Consider the following 16,981-nt stretch of genomic DNA (forward strand, 5'->3'; position numbering starts at 1 on the left):
CCGGAAAAAAGTTAATGCCCTGGGTGAGAGGAGAGACACAGGTGTGAGGTTAGCAGGGCCCAAAATTAATAAAAGAGTGAAAAGTAAACAGAAAGCCAAAAGAATCGTACTGTGCCTCGTGACCTCCAGGCTGGGCTTACACTGTTTCGTGGGGTCCAGTCTGGTGGAGCAGGGCGCGTCAGGCAAGAACACAACAAGAACTCTGTGTGTGAGGAAGGTGTGTGTGCCTGTCCTGGTGAGAATACATGAAGGGACAGGCACAAAGAAAAAGAGCCCCTTACGTGGGTGCAGTACGAGCCCCTTACGTGGGTGCAGTCCCCTCTGGGACTGTCAGTGTAAGAACCCCCACCCTTCCGGGGGTGTCCCTGCTCGTCCCCTCAGGGGGTGTCCAGTGTGCCTCTACAGGACCTGCCCAGCTGTGGCTCATCATCTGGAAGCCGGGACAGCTGGGACTACAAAGAGGAGGCTCCGCCCTTCTACTGGGGCTCCGCCTCCACACCAGGCACGCCCCCGAGTAACACCACATTGTCAATAGGAATCAGGGGGCAGGTGGGTCCAGTGAGCTAATATTTATCTGGATTCTCAGAAATCGCAGGAATCCTGGGAATTTCTGCTCCTTTTCCCCTGCTGACTGTTTTAAAACAGAAATCCTTCAGAAAAAGTGAATGAGTGTCATGAAGCAGATTATTTACAACACATAGTGACAGCTGTTCATTTGTTTCACAGTTCACCCGCATCTCAAGTCTTTTAATTAAGTGAGATGATACTGGTGTACAGTATGTGAGCAGACCTTTTAGAAGTAATGTAATTTGGCTCCGTGTTCGCTGTGCGTGTGACACACTGAAGACCCGCCGTCTCAAAGGAGCGGGGAAAACAGATGATTATCAATTGTTTTTTTCAGGTCTGTATTCTCAACTGCAAATTAAAATGCGGTAATTATTTAATTCGCTGTATGATTTTGAAATTCATTGACTCGATACCATGAAAAGGAGAATGGTCTAGTTTGTGACACAAATCATTTTGTCGCATTCTAAGCTTATCTCAGAAATTCTCGATTTCATTTTCAGTTAAACTGGTAGTCGTTATAATTTCAGTAGTGCTTTGTGTCTGTGGATTTGCATTATAGATTCAGATATCACAGTAACTGCCACACTGTCATACCTTGTCTGTTAGGAATACATTACACTAGGTGCTGTACATCTATATCAACATCCACCTGAAGGTGTGTGAAGAGAGGTGGACTGTTTTAAAAACCAGTCTCAGGAAAGCTGTTGTCAAGAGTTATTAGATTGGTAGCTGAGCTTTAGGTTGTGAATGAGATTGAAAATCAGTTGTTACTTCACAAAATCGGAGTGCAAACAAAACCTGACTGCCCACTGGCACAGAGACATGATGAACAAAGTGGGGCGGAGATGGAATTTTTATTTTAAAAACAGTCCTCGAGCCTGCGAGAGGGGCTTGTGCAACATGTGAAACAACATGATGTGCTGAAGAACATTGTGGTATAATTAAAATCGATGAATCAGGGTTTACAGAGTGAAACATGATTTCAAACAAGAAGAGGCCCTTTTGGCTAGTTATGCCTCTTTGGTAGTGAGTGGTTAATTGAACCACGGATCTCATCCAGCTGTTTCACGAAAGAAACCAGGGTATCAGCTTCAACAACTGGTCCATTTGTAGCTTGGTCCATACTCCCACAACTCTTTGGGTAAAGAGGTACCTCCCAACCCGCCTCTAAATGCACTTTCACACGATTTCCACTTATGTCCTCTGACTCGTGATTCACTGTGCTTTCTGAAGAAGTCCACTGGTTTGGTTTTGCCTTTGAGGAGCTTGAATACTTGGGCCCTCTAGTAGTCTTCTCTGCTTAAAACTAACAAAGTACCTTCAGCCTGTCAAAGAGGAACTGCAAAGCTGTTTTTAGATTTTGGAGTTAGTAGCATTGTCGATTGCATTTCAAACCTCTGTGAAAGTAAAATGTGCAATTTACATCACAAAATAGACCACATTTCCAGGTCTCATCATATTCTCTGATTCAGAATGAGGCAACCAAACTTCTGGTGTGGTGAAATGGCCTTATTGCACTGTAAACAAGCAGGTTTGTAAATACATCTCTTTTAATCCAATAGAAACATTGCTCTCAACTTCGACAAATACTCCTTACTTCTCAACTCTGCAAGCAGATCATGTTGGCACATTTCTGCAGTGAAATGTCTGCTGCACGACCTGTACTGATTCTCCCAGACATCACATTACACTAGTCATTACAGTGACTAGTGAGCAGGAAGGGCTGCTTCACGTCACGGTTCGTGGTATCTCTAATTTTTGCACGCAGCAAGACCAGGGGTTTGCGACAACGTGGCAACCATACAGCAGCTTCCACAAAGTTCCAGATTTTGTGCTTAATTCCCGGGATTTGTCAAATGTTGCAATACCGTCAATTAATTTATTTTGTTTCGGGATTTTATAACGGGTCAGAGAAATTGAAACTGCAGTTCCCCTTTAATATAGGACATTCCCTTAAGCCCTGGAATGTATCTACTTGCTCTTCTTTGGACTGCTTCCCAGGCAGTAATATAATTTTTGTCACATGGTGTCCAAAGTTGGACACACCATTCTAAATGAGGCCTGAAGGTGAAAAATACACATTAATCGGTTTTCAGTGTTCTGGACAGACAGGAAAGATGATAGAGCTTTAAGCATTGTACATCAATTATTTAATCAATTTCCCTACGGGATTAATAAAGTATTATCTATCTATCAAAACAAGCACTCAGGCACAGCAACTTACTCTAGATGCATCTAGGGTCACGACTATATGGATCTGACTTGTAAAAAACATTCAATGAGTATAGAGTATACTAAAGTCTGCTAAATCTGGATATCCCCTGTAATGCAGTCTTATATATTGAATTCAGGAAACACAAGTTTTAAGGAAGAAGAGGTTATCATGGGAAATTATACTTTTCTTTAGATATATTGGTTGGAAGATCTAATAGGCATGTCAGGATCTGAAATAGTAGAAACCCAGGCTAAAGAATATTTTTCCGGATTACAGCAGTACATTTTCTCAGTGATAATACTAGGAAAGTCTTGGAATTCAAAAAAGAGAATATTGCTGTTCTGGAACAAGTCCACAGAACAGTGATTAAATACATCCACTGACAGGCTAAAAGGAAGGAATCTGTTTAGTATCTAAGACCATGAGGAAAAGCTGAATCAAATGTTCAAGGCTCTGACACCGTTAACTGGTGGTGCTTTTGCAGAATCAACAGAGCCAGAGGGGCTTTTACACAAAGAGTTGTGGGTGTCTGTAACAAGCTTCTCAGCCTTGTTGTTCAAGCCGATTTTAAGGCTTCTTTTGGGAAACTGCTGGATGAGGAGGTTTACCTAACTCCTTCAGCAGCAACCAAAAGAACTAGATGGGTTGTGTGGCCTTCTTTCATTTGCAGCTGCCATGTAACTCCACGACACTTTGTTTCACATTTATACAATGTAGAATGGAATCTAGCGGCAGGCACGTGACACATTGCTGGCAGTTTCTGGTGGATTATGCACTAGCATCTCAACTAGCTAAGGCCGTTGGCTGAGCCCTGACAAGTGACAACAGCCCGTGCAAAATCAACTCTGTTAGAGATACGCATTTGATTACAAAAACACGATATTTAAAATGGGACAAGGACATGGATGGGAGTCAGATGCAGAGCTCTGCATTCATGTGGTGGGATATGGGACCGTATTACACCCTACTCTGTCACACACTGTTGGGGAATGATGATGCTTCTTCTTATCAGTAATGGCCAAATGATGCCACTAGACAATCATGGAGTATGAATCCTCCCCATGAAGCGCGATCTGTCATTCTGAATATTCGTCTTCCTGTGTGTGTCATGAGCCACATTCTTGAGCAGAAGCCGTAGGACTGAAGCCACAAGAACGAGCACTTCAGACTCTTCAGTATGATCAGCGCGCTGACGCCTACGGTGAGAATTGAAATACAATGACCTTTTAGACACCCCGCTTCGCATGATAGATGCGGAAAAAAACCCCAAGGGAAATGAGCGATCCTGTCTCGGACGCATTTGTAATGACCATTCCGCAACTCAACTTATACAAATATACAAGTAGCGCATCCTCTCAAGAGAGCGGCTGTCTATCAGCACAGCGGCGAGGAGTGGGTTTGGTAGATTATAGAACTGATTGAACATGTCTGCGGCTCTCACCAGGACAAGCGGACTGAAGGGGCGAGGAGGGATGAATCTTATTGGATGTGCTTTAGGCACACTTTTCAAATAAATCAAAAAAGTATGCAAGCTACAGAAACTGATACGTCTTGAAGTCCCCACCTAATATGAGTGACTATGCAATGAATGAAAGCATATTCTTGCTTTGAGCTTGGTGCTTGGCAGGATAGGCTCCTGAATTGGAAGAAGTGGTTCGAACAAGGATGGATGGAGGAATGCCTGTCAGACCTCACTGGTCGCAAGGCCTGAATTCAGCTGTGCTTTCGTCCCCTTTCTCCCCCACTGCGGAGTGGCCCCGGCTTCAAATCCACACCCCCGGGGTGTTATCTGTACGGAGTCTGCATGTTCTCCCTGCGTTTGAGTGGGTTTCCAGCAGCCATGTCACTACTGGCAGCCCACTGCAGCTCAGCAGGTGGGAGCCTGGTCAGTACCTGGATGGGAGACCTCCTGGGAAAAACTAAGATTGCTGCTGGAAGAGGTGTTAGTGGGGCCAGCAGGGGGCGCTTACCCTGCAGTCTGTGAATCTTAATGCCCCAGTATAGTGAGGGGGACACTATACCGTAAATAGGCGCCGTCCTCCGGATGAGACGTAAAACTGAGGTCCTGACTCTCTGTGGTCATTAAAAATCTCAGGGCGTTTCTCGAAAAAAGAGTAGGGGTGTAATTTCCCATTGGCCTTTACCAATCATGGCCTCCTAATAATCCCCATCTCTGAACTGGCTTCATCACTCTGCTCTCCTCCCCACTGAGAGCTGGTGTGTGGGGAGCATTCTGGCGCACTATGGCTGCTGTTGCATCATCCAGGTGCACACTGGTGGTGGAAGAGGGGATCCCCATTAAAAGCGTCCAGAAAAGCGCTATATAAGTGTAAGCAAATAATTAATTATTATTTCCTCCCACAGTGCAAAAACATAGTTCTAGGTTAATGTCTTCTCCTGGGAAAACGAACCCTCGGTGTGAGGTGTCCGTTTGTTCCCTGGGCTGGACTGGCGGCCTGTCCAGGGTGTACAGTGCATTTCACCGGCTGATGCTGCCGGAACAGGCTCCGGCTCACCCGCGACCCTGCGTTGGATGAAGCGGTTAGATGATGGATTGATAGAGCTGGCTGCATTCTCGGCTTGCTATCGGTGCAACAGTAACACAGGCGACCGTCTAAAAGTAGACCGTTTACAGTGAATGGTCACTGCTTTATTTTAACTGTTATTCGGCCTCATCGCGTTTTCTCAATCTGAACAATATACACAGTACCCACCCCACCACTTCACAACCCCCGCACGAATACTATTATTTAGCAGCAACGCGCCGGTTTGTGAAAACGCGTGGGTTTTTTTTTTTGCGACAAATACCCAAGGAAGTCGCAGAAGACAGCGGGTACTTCTGTCTCCATAGCAGCAGCAGTAGGCGCATCCTGGCCGGCTGCGCTCGCTCGGCGACGCTGAGAGCTGCCGCTTGCTCGTACAGAAGTCGTACGTCTGCGCTGCGCAGGCAGTCTCCCCTGCAAAGTGCTGAGAGCGGAGGAGGAGGAGGAGGGGATGGACCGCGCATTCGGTCCGCCTTCTGGATGCAGCAGAGCTATTTAGCGATGCAGTTTCACCCAGCCCCTTGCAGCGGGGGGACAGCGAGAGGCATGGAGATCCACTCCTCGACAACAGCGAGCCTGGCAGCGGAGTGGTCTCTGCGGTGACTGCACACTGCGATGGCAGGACTGGTTTCTGTTTACAGACTGCAGGCTCACAAACCGCTGGACCAGCAGCTCGCCCGTCGCTGATTTACAGTACATTTTGGGACTGCGTTTGCTTTTTACCTTTAGTTTTTTTTTACATATATTTTTCTGTTTTAAGGAGACGGAGACCCCCCCTTCCTCTCACAGAGACCTGCACGGACCATTTTCTTTCTGGCGAGCAATTTTTGAAATTGTGCTGTTGTGCGACCGCCGGTGTCATTTTATGTTTTACAAGAAGTTACATTCGTTCTGCACGAAATGCATGATAACATGTAAAACCCCCCCTAACTGGAAATCATTCCCAGAACTGTGAATGATACCTGCTTCGTCGGAGATCGGGCAGGGTGGCCGAAAAGATTTACAGATCTGGGATCGAAATTTCGGCTGCTGTGATCGCGCACTGCGCGCCGGGTGGAATCAGAGCATCTCCGCTATCAGAAGCACAGACCTGCGCCTGCACTCCGCCTCGCTGTTATATCAAGGGAGGATCCGCGGCAGCTGACTGGAGCCGAGATCACGGAGCATGCTTTGGATGTAAAATTAAGAACAGCGCAGAGCAAGATGGGGAAAGATCAGGAATTGCTCCAGGCGGTGAAGACTGAAGACGTTGTTACGGTACAGAAGCTCTTGCAGAGGCCTAAACCTGGAAAAGCAAGTAAGTGGCATTTAATTCAGGTGGCTGTCTTTTTAAAGGTGGCCGGCTGAGCGAGGGATGTATCAGACTGCGAGAAATCTGGTCTCTCTATGGCTTCTGGATTCGTGCGTTTTTCCCACTTGCGCCTCTGGGGTCTACGCTACACTCGTTTTCTGTCAATACCGGCTCTTGAGAGATGAGATTCCGTCAGTCGTGGAATCTAGATGCTTCAACTCGCTCCTCCGGGGCGGATGGGCGCGCATTCAGCCGTCCCGCTTCCTAACAGGGTAGACCTCCAGATGCGAATTAACACAGCGTTTGCAGTAATAGATAGTCCAGCGTAACCTAATTAGAAACCATACCCTCTCCCAGTCACGTTAAGGGGGCGAATATGCCGATAAACATGCTGATACTTGTCGAATTAGACGGGATTGAAGGGTGGCTTGGAATATAAAAGATCGGTCATCATCAAAATGAGACGAGATAACCCTAATCGCGTTTTGCTAACACGCACATTTCACTCTTTATTATATTATAGTTACGGGGTTAATATCACTGTTATAAATATCGCCAGCTCCAATTGCCAGGGTGAGAGGCGTGTCATTTTCTTGGGGGTCGTGTGGTGTGTGTGTATAGGCTCTGTGCCCCTAATGATGAATTCGTGGGAATCGGTCGGTAAAGGCTCAATATTGCCCGAGCTGAGCCACCCGAAAGCGCCTTTTATCTACACAGCGATGCAAAGCCAACAAACTGAACGACGTGAAAAGCCATTGAGATGCGGGGGTGTTGCCCTGTGCGCGGTGGGGGTGGGGGAGTGTGAGGGAAGATGTTGTGTGCACGTCGTTCTGAATGCGAGCCCTGTTGAATGATACCGTGCTCTGTGCCTAGACGTGCTGATTCGCTGATGCCTGAACTTACATCCACTCTGAGCACACATTCAAGACCGGAGTAGGGTGAGCTGGTGCTGGCTGGTTATGGGCACAGGCAGAGCAACACCCAGTGGAAGGGTACAGGCAGGTGGCATGCAGATGACCCCTCACCAGGCTGCTGGGCATCCTGCAGTGTGCCTAGGGGGCTGTGCCTAACCCCTCGTTTCTCACTTTGGTGTGTCATAAGAGTCCTGCATCTGATACGGAGCAGCCTGAAGGGGTGATGAGTGAATGTATCAAACTTGAGATGTCGTTCCTGAACGTCTATAGTGGAGCTTCAATATACAGGGCGAACAGTATGGTATTAATATATGTAGTTAACATCCATCAGCTTGTAATTCTTCTGTAATGTCATTACAAAATCATTTGGTGGATTTCAACTCAATGGCCGGGGGCTATAACTGTGTGGCTCTCCAGAGCATTACACAGACCCACTGTCTTCACATTTAATGCAAGTCCTGTTTCGCTGTTTTGTTTTCCTATTAATATTTTGCAAGTAAAGCAGGTGTCCTCCAGAAGCCTTGTTTTGGATGGCAGGTTAAGGATCAATTGTGACCCATCATGATTTTGAAGATTTGCCTCTCACAGTTTCTTACGGCTGCCCATTCCAGAAATACAGACTGTTTTGGGGGGGTTAATTTAGGGGGGGCACATGTTGTGATTATTCGGTGGTTCTGCAGACAGGGTGGCAGCTTGGCTGGTGAGCTGTAGAGAACGACTACAGAAAGATCTGCTCTCAGCAGGGACCTGGAGGGATAATTGCTTTTCAATGAGGCCATGCTGAATTGCCTGGCTTTCTCTTGGCTCCGGAACAGGATTTAGAAGTTGGGAGCGGCCTGGCTCCGAATGTGGGACAGGCTCCACCAGGAGAGAAAGAACTGTAGTGGCAGCAATACAGCAGGTGCTCGTACAGAAAAGGAATTAGACTCCCGTTGCACAGCGGTTCGATACAGTCCGGGCTGGAGGAGCAGCAGGGCTGCAAACCGACCTGACGTAATGGAAGAACAAGCAGGAGGAGGGAACTTATTCTCTTCCCAAATTCCTTTTTCATTCCATTTTCCTTTTGTTTGCGAAAAATAAGGCATCCCACAAGAGGCCTCTCTACCCAATTGCCTTATGGGTAAATTCTGTTGCATGGTGGGTGTTTTCACCACTTTTCACCCCTGTCGGGTGACTGTCTCTTTGTGTGTGACATGTCTAAGAAAGATTAGAAATGAGAGGCGACTATCTTATCCTTGAACGTTCCTGGTGGTTAGTAGGTAACCCCGTTCTCTCAGGATCTCATCCGGCTCTTTCTTTAAAGAAACCAGGGTATCGGCTTCAACAACAGGACTGGGTAAGCTTGTTCCACTTGGATAAAGAAGTGCCTGCTGTCCAGTCCCAGGTGAGACACTGCTGTTGTGCCCTTGAGCAAGTTACTTCACCCAACCTGCTCCAGTAAAATGCTCCAGCTACATACAGTAAATGGATCTAAATGTAAGTTACTTGGGATAAAAGCCTCAGCTCAATGAATTAGTAATAGTTATTTTTTTATCCTGGGATGATTTGGGCCCGAAACATGGTTCTCCAGTTTCAGCTTGACGCTACACAAAATATCTTTGTGTGATGCAGGGAGCTGAGGCTGCAACAGCAATCTGCTTACAGAGTATCTTCTGTCCCTGTCATTTTTTTAATGTGGGAGTTAGTAGAGAGTCATAGGAACTTGTCAGACACAGCAAATACAGCTTGCATGACTCTATAGTGAAGATGGCTGCTGTTGAGCGATGGAGGTCAATATTCTATTCCTTGTTCTGCTGCTTTTTAGCCCAGTCTGTTTACAGTGCATGCAGATTATGTAACAGATAAGAAGCGTTTCCACTCCAGTCATTCCATTAATAGGATTGTCATATCCAAATAGTTTTCTTCTTGGCCCCATCCTTTCCATGTAAGTGCTGGTCAAGATAAATTGGGTTTTTACAGCAGAGAGATTTGTCAGCCTGTTTTTTTTAACAGAACAGGCCTATAATGTGTGTGTATTCTCTTCCAGTACATCTGAACAACTCTGCCTATTTACATACTTGTGCCTTTATGAAGAAATGCCTGTTTTTGGGCATGCATTTCGGTTTAAGGATTAGGGTTTGGGTTTGGTGATCTTATTCTACTCAGATTTGCTTGGGTGTAAAGAGGGGCCGCCAAAAAGATCACACAAGCCACAGCAGTGGTTGAAAAGTGTGTGTCAAAGCCAGTGTGTGTGACTGCATTTTTTACATGTGTGCGCACACATGCGTGGGAGTGTGTACGTTCTATCCAGGAAACTTATAGAAAAATGAAAAAAATAAGGCTGTGGATTATGTCAAATATCTTTCCCGGGGGGTATCTCTTTCACTTTGCGCTAATAGCAGACAGGTTTACTGCTGGCACAGGAGGAAGGCCCTGTGATAGGCTGTGTTTCTGCACCTGTATGTGAGCAGCCCAGCTGGCTGAGGCTGGGGTAGTAGCCCTGACAGGCTGGGACAGCCCCGGACTGTCACGATCGTAAACCCCTCCTCTTAAGGACGCTCCAGCCCTTCCTTGTTCTGTTCTCATTCCCTGCACCTGCCTCCAGTTCCTGCCCCCCGTCCTATAAAACCCAGACGCTCACTCTGTTCCGGGCTCTGTATTGGTTCCTGTACCAGGCGAGTCCGGGACCTGGAGCGCCTGGTCCTGTCAAGTTTTTAGTTCCTGTTCTTGTTCCTGTGCCGGTTCTGACCCGGTTCCCGTTTTCAATCCACTTTGTCTCGGATGGACCGCCCGGCTCTGGACTTGTGCCTTCTCTCGGATTCCCCTTTGGACTCAGTTTTGGATTGTTTGCCTCGGCCACACCTCCGCACCACCGAACACCAGCGCACCATGGACACGCCCCCTGTTTCATTCCTGACCCCTGCAAGCTTTTTTTCCCCATGTTTTCCTCACTCTACCCCGGATTGTGTCATCTGCATAGGGTCCAGAAAGAACGCCTCGTTACACGGACAGGGTGATGGGCACAGAGCAGCACAAGGGGCAGAAGATGTGACCCCCATGGGCGGAGTTGGCTCTCCTGTATGTTACAGTGTGGCTCTGGGGCAGAATGTGCCCTGTGTCTCAGTACAGCAGTGTAGCGATGCGTTGGTCAGGACCCTATGCAGACGGTATAATCTGGAAGTAAGTGAAACGGACAATGGGGAGGAGATGACAAGGAACTGGGCAGGTTGACGAACAGGGGGGCGTGACGACTGTGCATCGGTACTGGTGGGGCGTGGCCAGGGCGAACGGGTCCAGAGGAGTCCAGGGGGTAATCCAGGGCGAACTCCAAAAGTCCAGAGCCGGGTGATCCATCCAAGACAAAGACAAGACAAGGTTTAAAAACCGGAACGGGATCCGGTGCAGGGACAGGGAATAAAAGCGGTTTAACGAGGCCAGGCGCTTCGAGCCCCAGACTCAGACGGTCAGGACGCCGTGATGAAGCCTGTGCCAGCGGGTCTCTCCTGGACCCACTGGCAGGTGGGCTTCCGGGCGTCCATCTCCCAATACTGAGCCAGGTATAGCGTCTGGCTTAAATAAAGAGGGGCTGGATAGGAGGCAGGAGCCCACAATCAACTACAAAGTGAAAGAGCCGGAGCGCCCTTAAGAGGAGGGTTTACGATCGTGACAAGCAGGTATTCCGGGCCTGTGTTTTTACTTGCTCAGTATTGCAGCGTTTTGGTAGTACAGGAGGGAATACAACCGGAGTGGCAAAGTAACCTCCTGTGATTGCTAGGAGCTTCAGCAAGCACGGATACAGTACACACGCCTCCGCTAGCACGATATCACATGATAATGTGTGTTTACATTCTCTTTCATTATTATCATTACGACTAGTCATGGTGGCAATAACACTGGCAGCAGTAGATGTTATTCATGCTCCTGCTGGTGGCTCGGAGGAAGCTCACTTTCCCTGGAGAGCTGTCCTGCTCGACTTCCGTGCTGACGAAGGTGAGCGAGATGGCGTTTCTCTGCTCTGGTAGAGCCCGGAGGCCGACTGTCAGCGGATTAATAATAGGAGAGCAGAGTGGGACAGGCAGGTTGCTGTTGGACCCCCCAGTTCACTCTGCAGCCTGTCTAACAGAGCGTACTGGCCATGCGCAATTTCCCCGTTTTTCTACTTATCAGCAGATTTAGACAAAGCCTTTTTTAATTTATTTATTTTTCTCTCCTCGCTGGCATTTCAGAAAAAAAAAAATCAGTTGAACGAGAAACGCCGGCACGGTTGTCTGATTGTCACAGGGAGCGGGGCTTCTGCTTCGGTGCTCGCGGAGCAGGGAAAAGAAACATTAGGGTGGCCACCAGATCGTTGTGTTCATTTCAAGGCGAAGCTTTCCGGCCTGTTTCCACGAAACGCAATGGCAGCAGTGAGATGTGCCGAACGCGGTCGATGTGCTCATGTTTGTTTGTTTTGGAAGCCAGTGAGCCACCGCCTTTTCAAATCGCCTTTAAAGAGCCACCCGTTGGACTCCTATGTTAAGGACCCGAAATAAAGTGGCATTCCGAAACGCATGGGTTTAGCAATAAGATCTAGTACGGGGGACAGTACCAGAAGAATGAAATGCCAAAAGCACTCGTTTGTTTTTTTTGGGGAGAGGTGCTTGTGTGTTCATGTGGTTCTTCAAGATGACATGCTGTGGGGTATAGTCTTGTGACTGACGAAAACAATAACGAGCCGTCCAGGGGGCTGGGAGGTGTGACCGTGATGTACAGCCCAGGGGCCACACCTGTCGTAAAGGTTAGTGAGGCTGAGAGCCCAGTTACATATCTCACTGACCACGTTCTCCCTGAGGAGGGCAGTTTCTTTCACCAGGCAGCATTTCTGAGCCAGCAACCGACTGACACTTGTGCTGCTGACCACACCTTGACTACGGTCACCTCCGTCCTCACCAAGTGTCTCATATTTGAAGTTGGTTCTCATTCCCACATTGCAAATGAGGCGGCTCGACCAGCTGGAGCTAAGGGTAGTCAGAATCACGGTGAAAATACCATGGTGAACAAAGGCAGGAGCGGTCAATTCCAGTGCCCAAGGTGTTGGAGTCCCTGCTGGTTTTCGGTTCCGACTATGAGCGGAACGGTACTAGTGAATTAAAGTCAAAATCCACCTCGTATCTGTGTTAATTAGGCGCAGATTAAAAATATCTTGGGAACCTGCAGGATTCAGTACCTTCTGGACTGGAATTCACTGCCCCTGAAGGAAAGAGTAAATGCAATTTCCCCTGGTCTGCTGCGGTGTGGCAGCATGTCTCTGGAGGCAGAATGGAACAATGTAAGCACAGTCCAGATACAGTGCCTGACTTTACCTCCCTACCACACAGCAGCGGCGCTGATGAGGGGTGTGCTGAGTCCACAGTTTCCCCCCGCAGTTTCCTGCACCCCCGCCTGACTTCCTCTGCTTTTCAGGAAATTATGTAAGTGATAAACCTCTGGATGTACCTGTGTGCACTGCGTTCCCCAGCAAAAAGCACATTTCAGCGGCAGGGCCTGGGGGCAGGGAGGCAGCCGTGTACCACTGGATACCTGAAGCCTGTGCAGAGAATGCGGGTCTGCGCTGCAAAGTGTGTCCAGATTTGTTCGGGACTTTAGTAAATAATACTGTTTATGCAGAATTGAACTGTAAATTGATCTTGTGCCAAACGGAATTAAAAGATCTGGATGAAAAGGAGCTCCCTGGAGGTAAATACTCCCCTGCATTAATATTAATACAGTACATGCTGTTTTGCACACTTTGGTCCAGCTCAGTGCAGCCTCGAGGAGGTGTGGATCTTGTAAAAGGAGGGGCTGATCTCAGTGTTAATGCAGTGTGCATGTTGGGGGGGTTGTGATAATACCCTCTAGTTCTTGTTCATGTTCTGCATTAAGGGAAAGCAGCAGACAAACAGGCAGTATGAGGGGAGTCCTCGAGGTGCTTGATTTCTTGGAACATTTTAGAATCGCTGTGTAGGCTGGCTGTCCTGGAATGTTTCAGACTTCCCCTTGGTTCAGCTGTTGACTTTACCATGAGGAGGAGGGAGCATCTCAAAGGCCTCAAGAGGGTGCTGACACTGCTTCATTTCACCACCAGCGGTGAAGTTGGACCTGCTGGGTGATGCCCAGGTAGCTAGTAAAGGAAACCAGCTCATTTGTCAACAAGGCGTTAATGGTTGTCCAATGTCACCATTAGGAACTCTGTGTCACGGGAGCTACTGTTCAATACCACCTGACACCAGACTTCCCAATGTCCATCATTTTCCATATTGTTGGCCTGATTCTGCAGAAGCTGGTAGAATCTGCTCTAGAGAAGACGACAAGCCCTTGGTACTTGAAGCACAGGATCTATGACCCAACTGGACTGAAACAGACTGCAAGCCCTGCTGTTTGAGAAACCTTGACACGGCCCATGCCTGTTGCATCAAGCTGGTCAGTTTTTGCCCCCCATCTTTTTTTCTAACCGCTGTATCCAATTCAGGGACATGGGGAAGCTGGAGTGTATCCTGATAAGCCACAGATGCAAGGCAGGGTACACTCTGGATGGGACGCTAACCCATCACAGGGCACAGACAGAAAACACAGACACACACGCACTCACAGCAGGGCCAGTTTTCCCAGAACCCAATTAACCTGCCAGCATGTCTTTGGATTGTGAGAGCACATGAACATGGGGAGAACATACAAACTCCTTGTACGTAGCACTGCAGGTCCAGAATTGCCAGTGCCAGCCCCTGTCTGCCATGTGCCTTGTCCTTCCTGTCAGTTTTCATTATTTTGAAGTTTTTATTTGGGGGGGGTGCATATTTTGCTGTTGAGGAGCACACCAACTGAAGTCAGGCCCTCTGTTGAGGGAATTAACAGCTTGGTTTAAAAATTGCCACAGGCCTGGCCTTTGGTGGGATAACCTTGATATCCGTTAGGCTAGCAGTGAATGCAGATAAAGAAATGGATGCCTCCCTTCAGCCTCGCTCTGTGTCTGTTTTGCCAGAGGCAGAGAATGTCCTTGAAGATCACACACCCTTGAAGATGCCCCGAAGAGAGCGGAGTTATTTTTATTTATGTTTTTCAGTTGAATGATCCGCTCTTGACATTTCTATCAGCCGAGCTACGCGTGAGAATTAAGGAAGAGAAAGGCAGGCTGGCGGTTTTAAACATACACCAGTTTAAGAACGGCATGAAAAATCCCGTCGCCTCATCCAGCTCTGCACAGGGAGCAGGGAAAAAAAAGGAGCCCATACAGGTTAAAAACAGAAAGCAGTGGGCTGCTCTTCACGGGTGTGAGGAATGTTACCACATCCTGTTGCTCCTGCCAGTTCCTGTGGATCAGTGTAGAAATGGGTAGACGGAGGTCTGGGATCAATTAGTTCCCAAAAACCAAAGGAAAAATAAAGACCAACCTTTCCTTTTTTGCCCTCATCTGAAGAATGTTTTGTTTCTGGGGTTTTTGGAAAAGAACTAATTCCGGACCCCTGGCGATGCTGCTGGTGAATTTACTGTATAGGCTCACGGTTCACAGTGGGGACCTACAGTAGCTGAAATCGCTGGGACAGATCTGACTGTCAGACCAGCTGAGGTGGGAATCCCAGCACTGCTAGTGGTAGCTCTAAGGCGGGCTGGGTTTGAAGCATTGTGGGCTGTGCAGCAGTGACTCCAGAGATGGGCTAGAAGAGGTGGCGTTATCATTGGTAAAAGCTGCATTTCATCTGGGCTCTTCACAAAAAAAGGGAGAAAACCACGCATAACATAATGGTGTCGCATCGGTATAGTGGCACACACACCTGGAATAAGTGCTGATTTATGTGGCTGACACTTTTATCCAAAACAGCATGAAAGAGCATCACAGCCAAGCACAACCCCTTTCTGATGGTCCCTTAGCATGATCTGTGCTGCCTAATCCGTGAAGCATGATGGAGCCATAGGAACCTTCCTGTCATACAACAGCCTGCAGTCGGGGTGATAAAGCCCCAGTCAGGTAGAATAACAGGGTGGGCTGCTGTTTCCAAGTGCATTTATACAGCTGGCTGCTTTACTGGAGCAGTTATCTGAGTGATGTACCTGGCTCAAGGCTACAACAGCACTAGCCCACCTGGGATTTGAATGTACAATAGTCCACGTCCAAGTCCAGTTCTCTAACAGCTGCTCCACGCTGCTGGCTGGTCCAAACAGTGACTGCCAATCCAGGCCCGTGGAAATAATATAAAAATATCTGTTCTACATTATATGAAGGAAAAGTGTTCGCTCCACAATTCCCATCCGTTTTCACTAAGCCTGCTCCTGCAAACTTTCCAATTAAGTTTTGCGTAGAAAGGGAGAACTTTATGGCTTTATTTGAACATGATTCTGGCTTCTCAATGAACAAAGTTTCAGAGATGGGTTAGATATAGATTTCAAATCATTAAATATTGCTAATGTCACATCCTTTGTAAATGTGTGAAAATATGTAGGCACCGAAATCAAACATTTGACATAAAATCAAAGTGATTGGAAATGTTAGAACTATTCAGGAGGAATTCAAATAAACTCTTCCTGACGCACAGAGATTTGAAATAAGCGAATATTCCTGCTGTAATTAGATACTACATGGACTTTACAATCCAGATTAAAATCTTATCAGAAGCATGATTACTGTCCCCATTAATTAACATTTATAAATTGTGCTTTGTTCAGAAATGGCTTTGTTCTAGTTGGCTTTTAAACAAGAAAAAAAAATGACTTTGTGTCACTCAGGTGCTGGTCTGATGCATTGCACAGTGCACTGGAAAACAAGCCAGGCTGGGTCTTCAGAGCCTTGGAATGGGGGTTAAATATAGATTTCAAATCATGAAGTCTTGCAAATGATCGCTTGTAAATTGTATCTCCTTCTTTCGCGGCTCCATTTTTATGCAATGCCCTTCCTGCGACTCTTGGAGAGACGGGTTTTAAAACCACACTTAAAACGCGTGCTTTTACTGGGGCTGTGCCTGATTGTCTTGCAGTCTGTCCCGTTTGTTCTTGCTTTTTATTTAGTTATTATTCTTTATCAGTGTGTCCTGTGCTCTTGGGTTTGGAAAGTTGCTTTGTAAATAAAAGTGATCATTCTTTTTAAAATCCATCGTAATGCTTATTTTTGAAGAAAGGGGAGACGGTAAAGGAACGGGTTGGGGCTCTCTCGTTCTGCCCTCCTTCCTGGGAGTGGGCGATGCTGCCAGCTGCTGCCGCAGGGTGCTGCGACTCTGATTTCTGTGGCGGTCTGGAACATCTGGGGCTGCCCCAGGTGGGCAGCATATTGCCCTGCTGTCTTATCCTCTCTGTGGCAGCATGATCTGCGCTGTCTAATCCGGGAGGCAAGATGACATATTGCTGCAGATAATAAGAATGCAGGTTAATCACCAAGGGCCGGAGCCAGAAGAGAGCTTCCTGTTCCTGGCGGCCAAGTGGATAAGTCTCATGCCGGGATGGGGCAGCGCTTCCTCGCGCAGTGTGC

General features: G+C 47.6%; 1 protein-coding gene across 5 annotated transcripts in view; it reads left to right on the forward strand.

Annotated features, from left to right (window-relative positions):
* The first annotated feature begins 5,716 nt into the window (after positions 1 to 5,716).
* Positions 5,717 to 16,981, forward strand: part of caskin1 (CASK interacting protein 1) — a 127,083-nt gene continuing 115,818 nt past the window's right edge. For 2 of the 5 annotated variants that reach the window (XM_088612909.1, XM_088612911.1), the window contains exon 1: positions 5,717 to 6,622. In XM_088612909.1, the coding sequence (XP_088469035.1) occupies positions 6,529 to 6,622 (94 nt within the window). In that variant the 5' untranslated portion in view covers positions 5,717 to 6,528. The remainder of the gene's footprint in view (positions 6,623 to 16,981) is intronic. The other 3 variants (XM_088612913.1, XM_088612914.1, XM_088612912.1) reach the window with 2 other exon arrangements.

Source organism: Lepisosteus platostomus, chromosome 19 (genome assembly GCF_059453375.1).
Source record: "Lepisosteus platostomus isolate fLepPlt1 chromosome 19, fLepPlt1.hap1, whole genome shotgun sequence".
Lineage (NCBI taxonomy): Eukaryota > Metazoa > Chordata > Actinopteri > Semionotiformes > Lepisosteidae > Lepisosteus > Lepisosteus platostomus.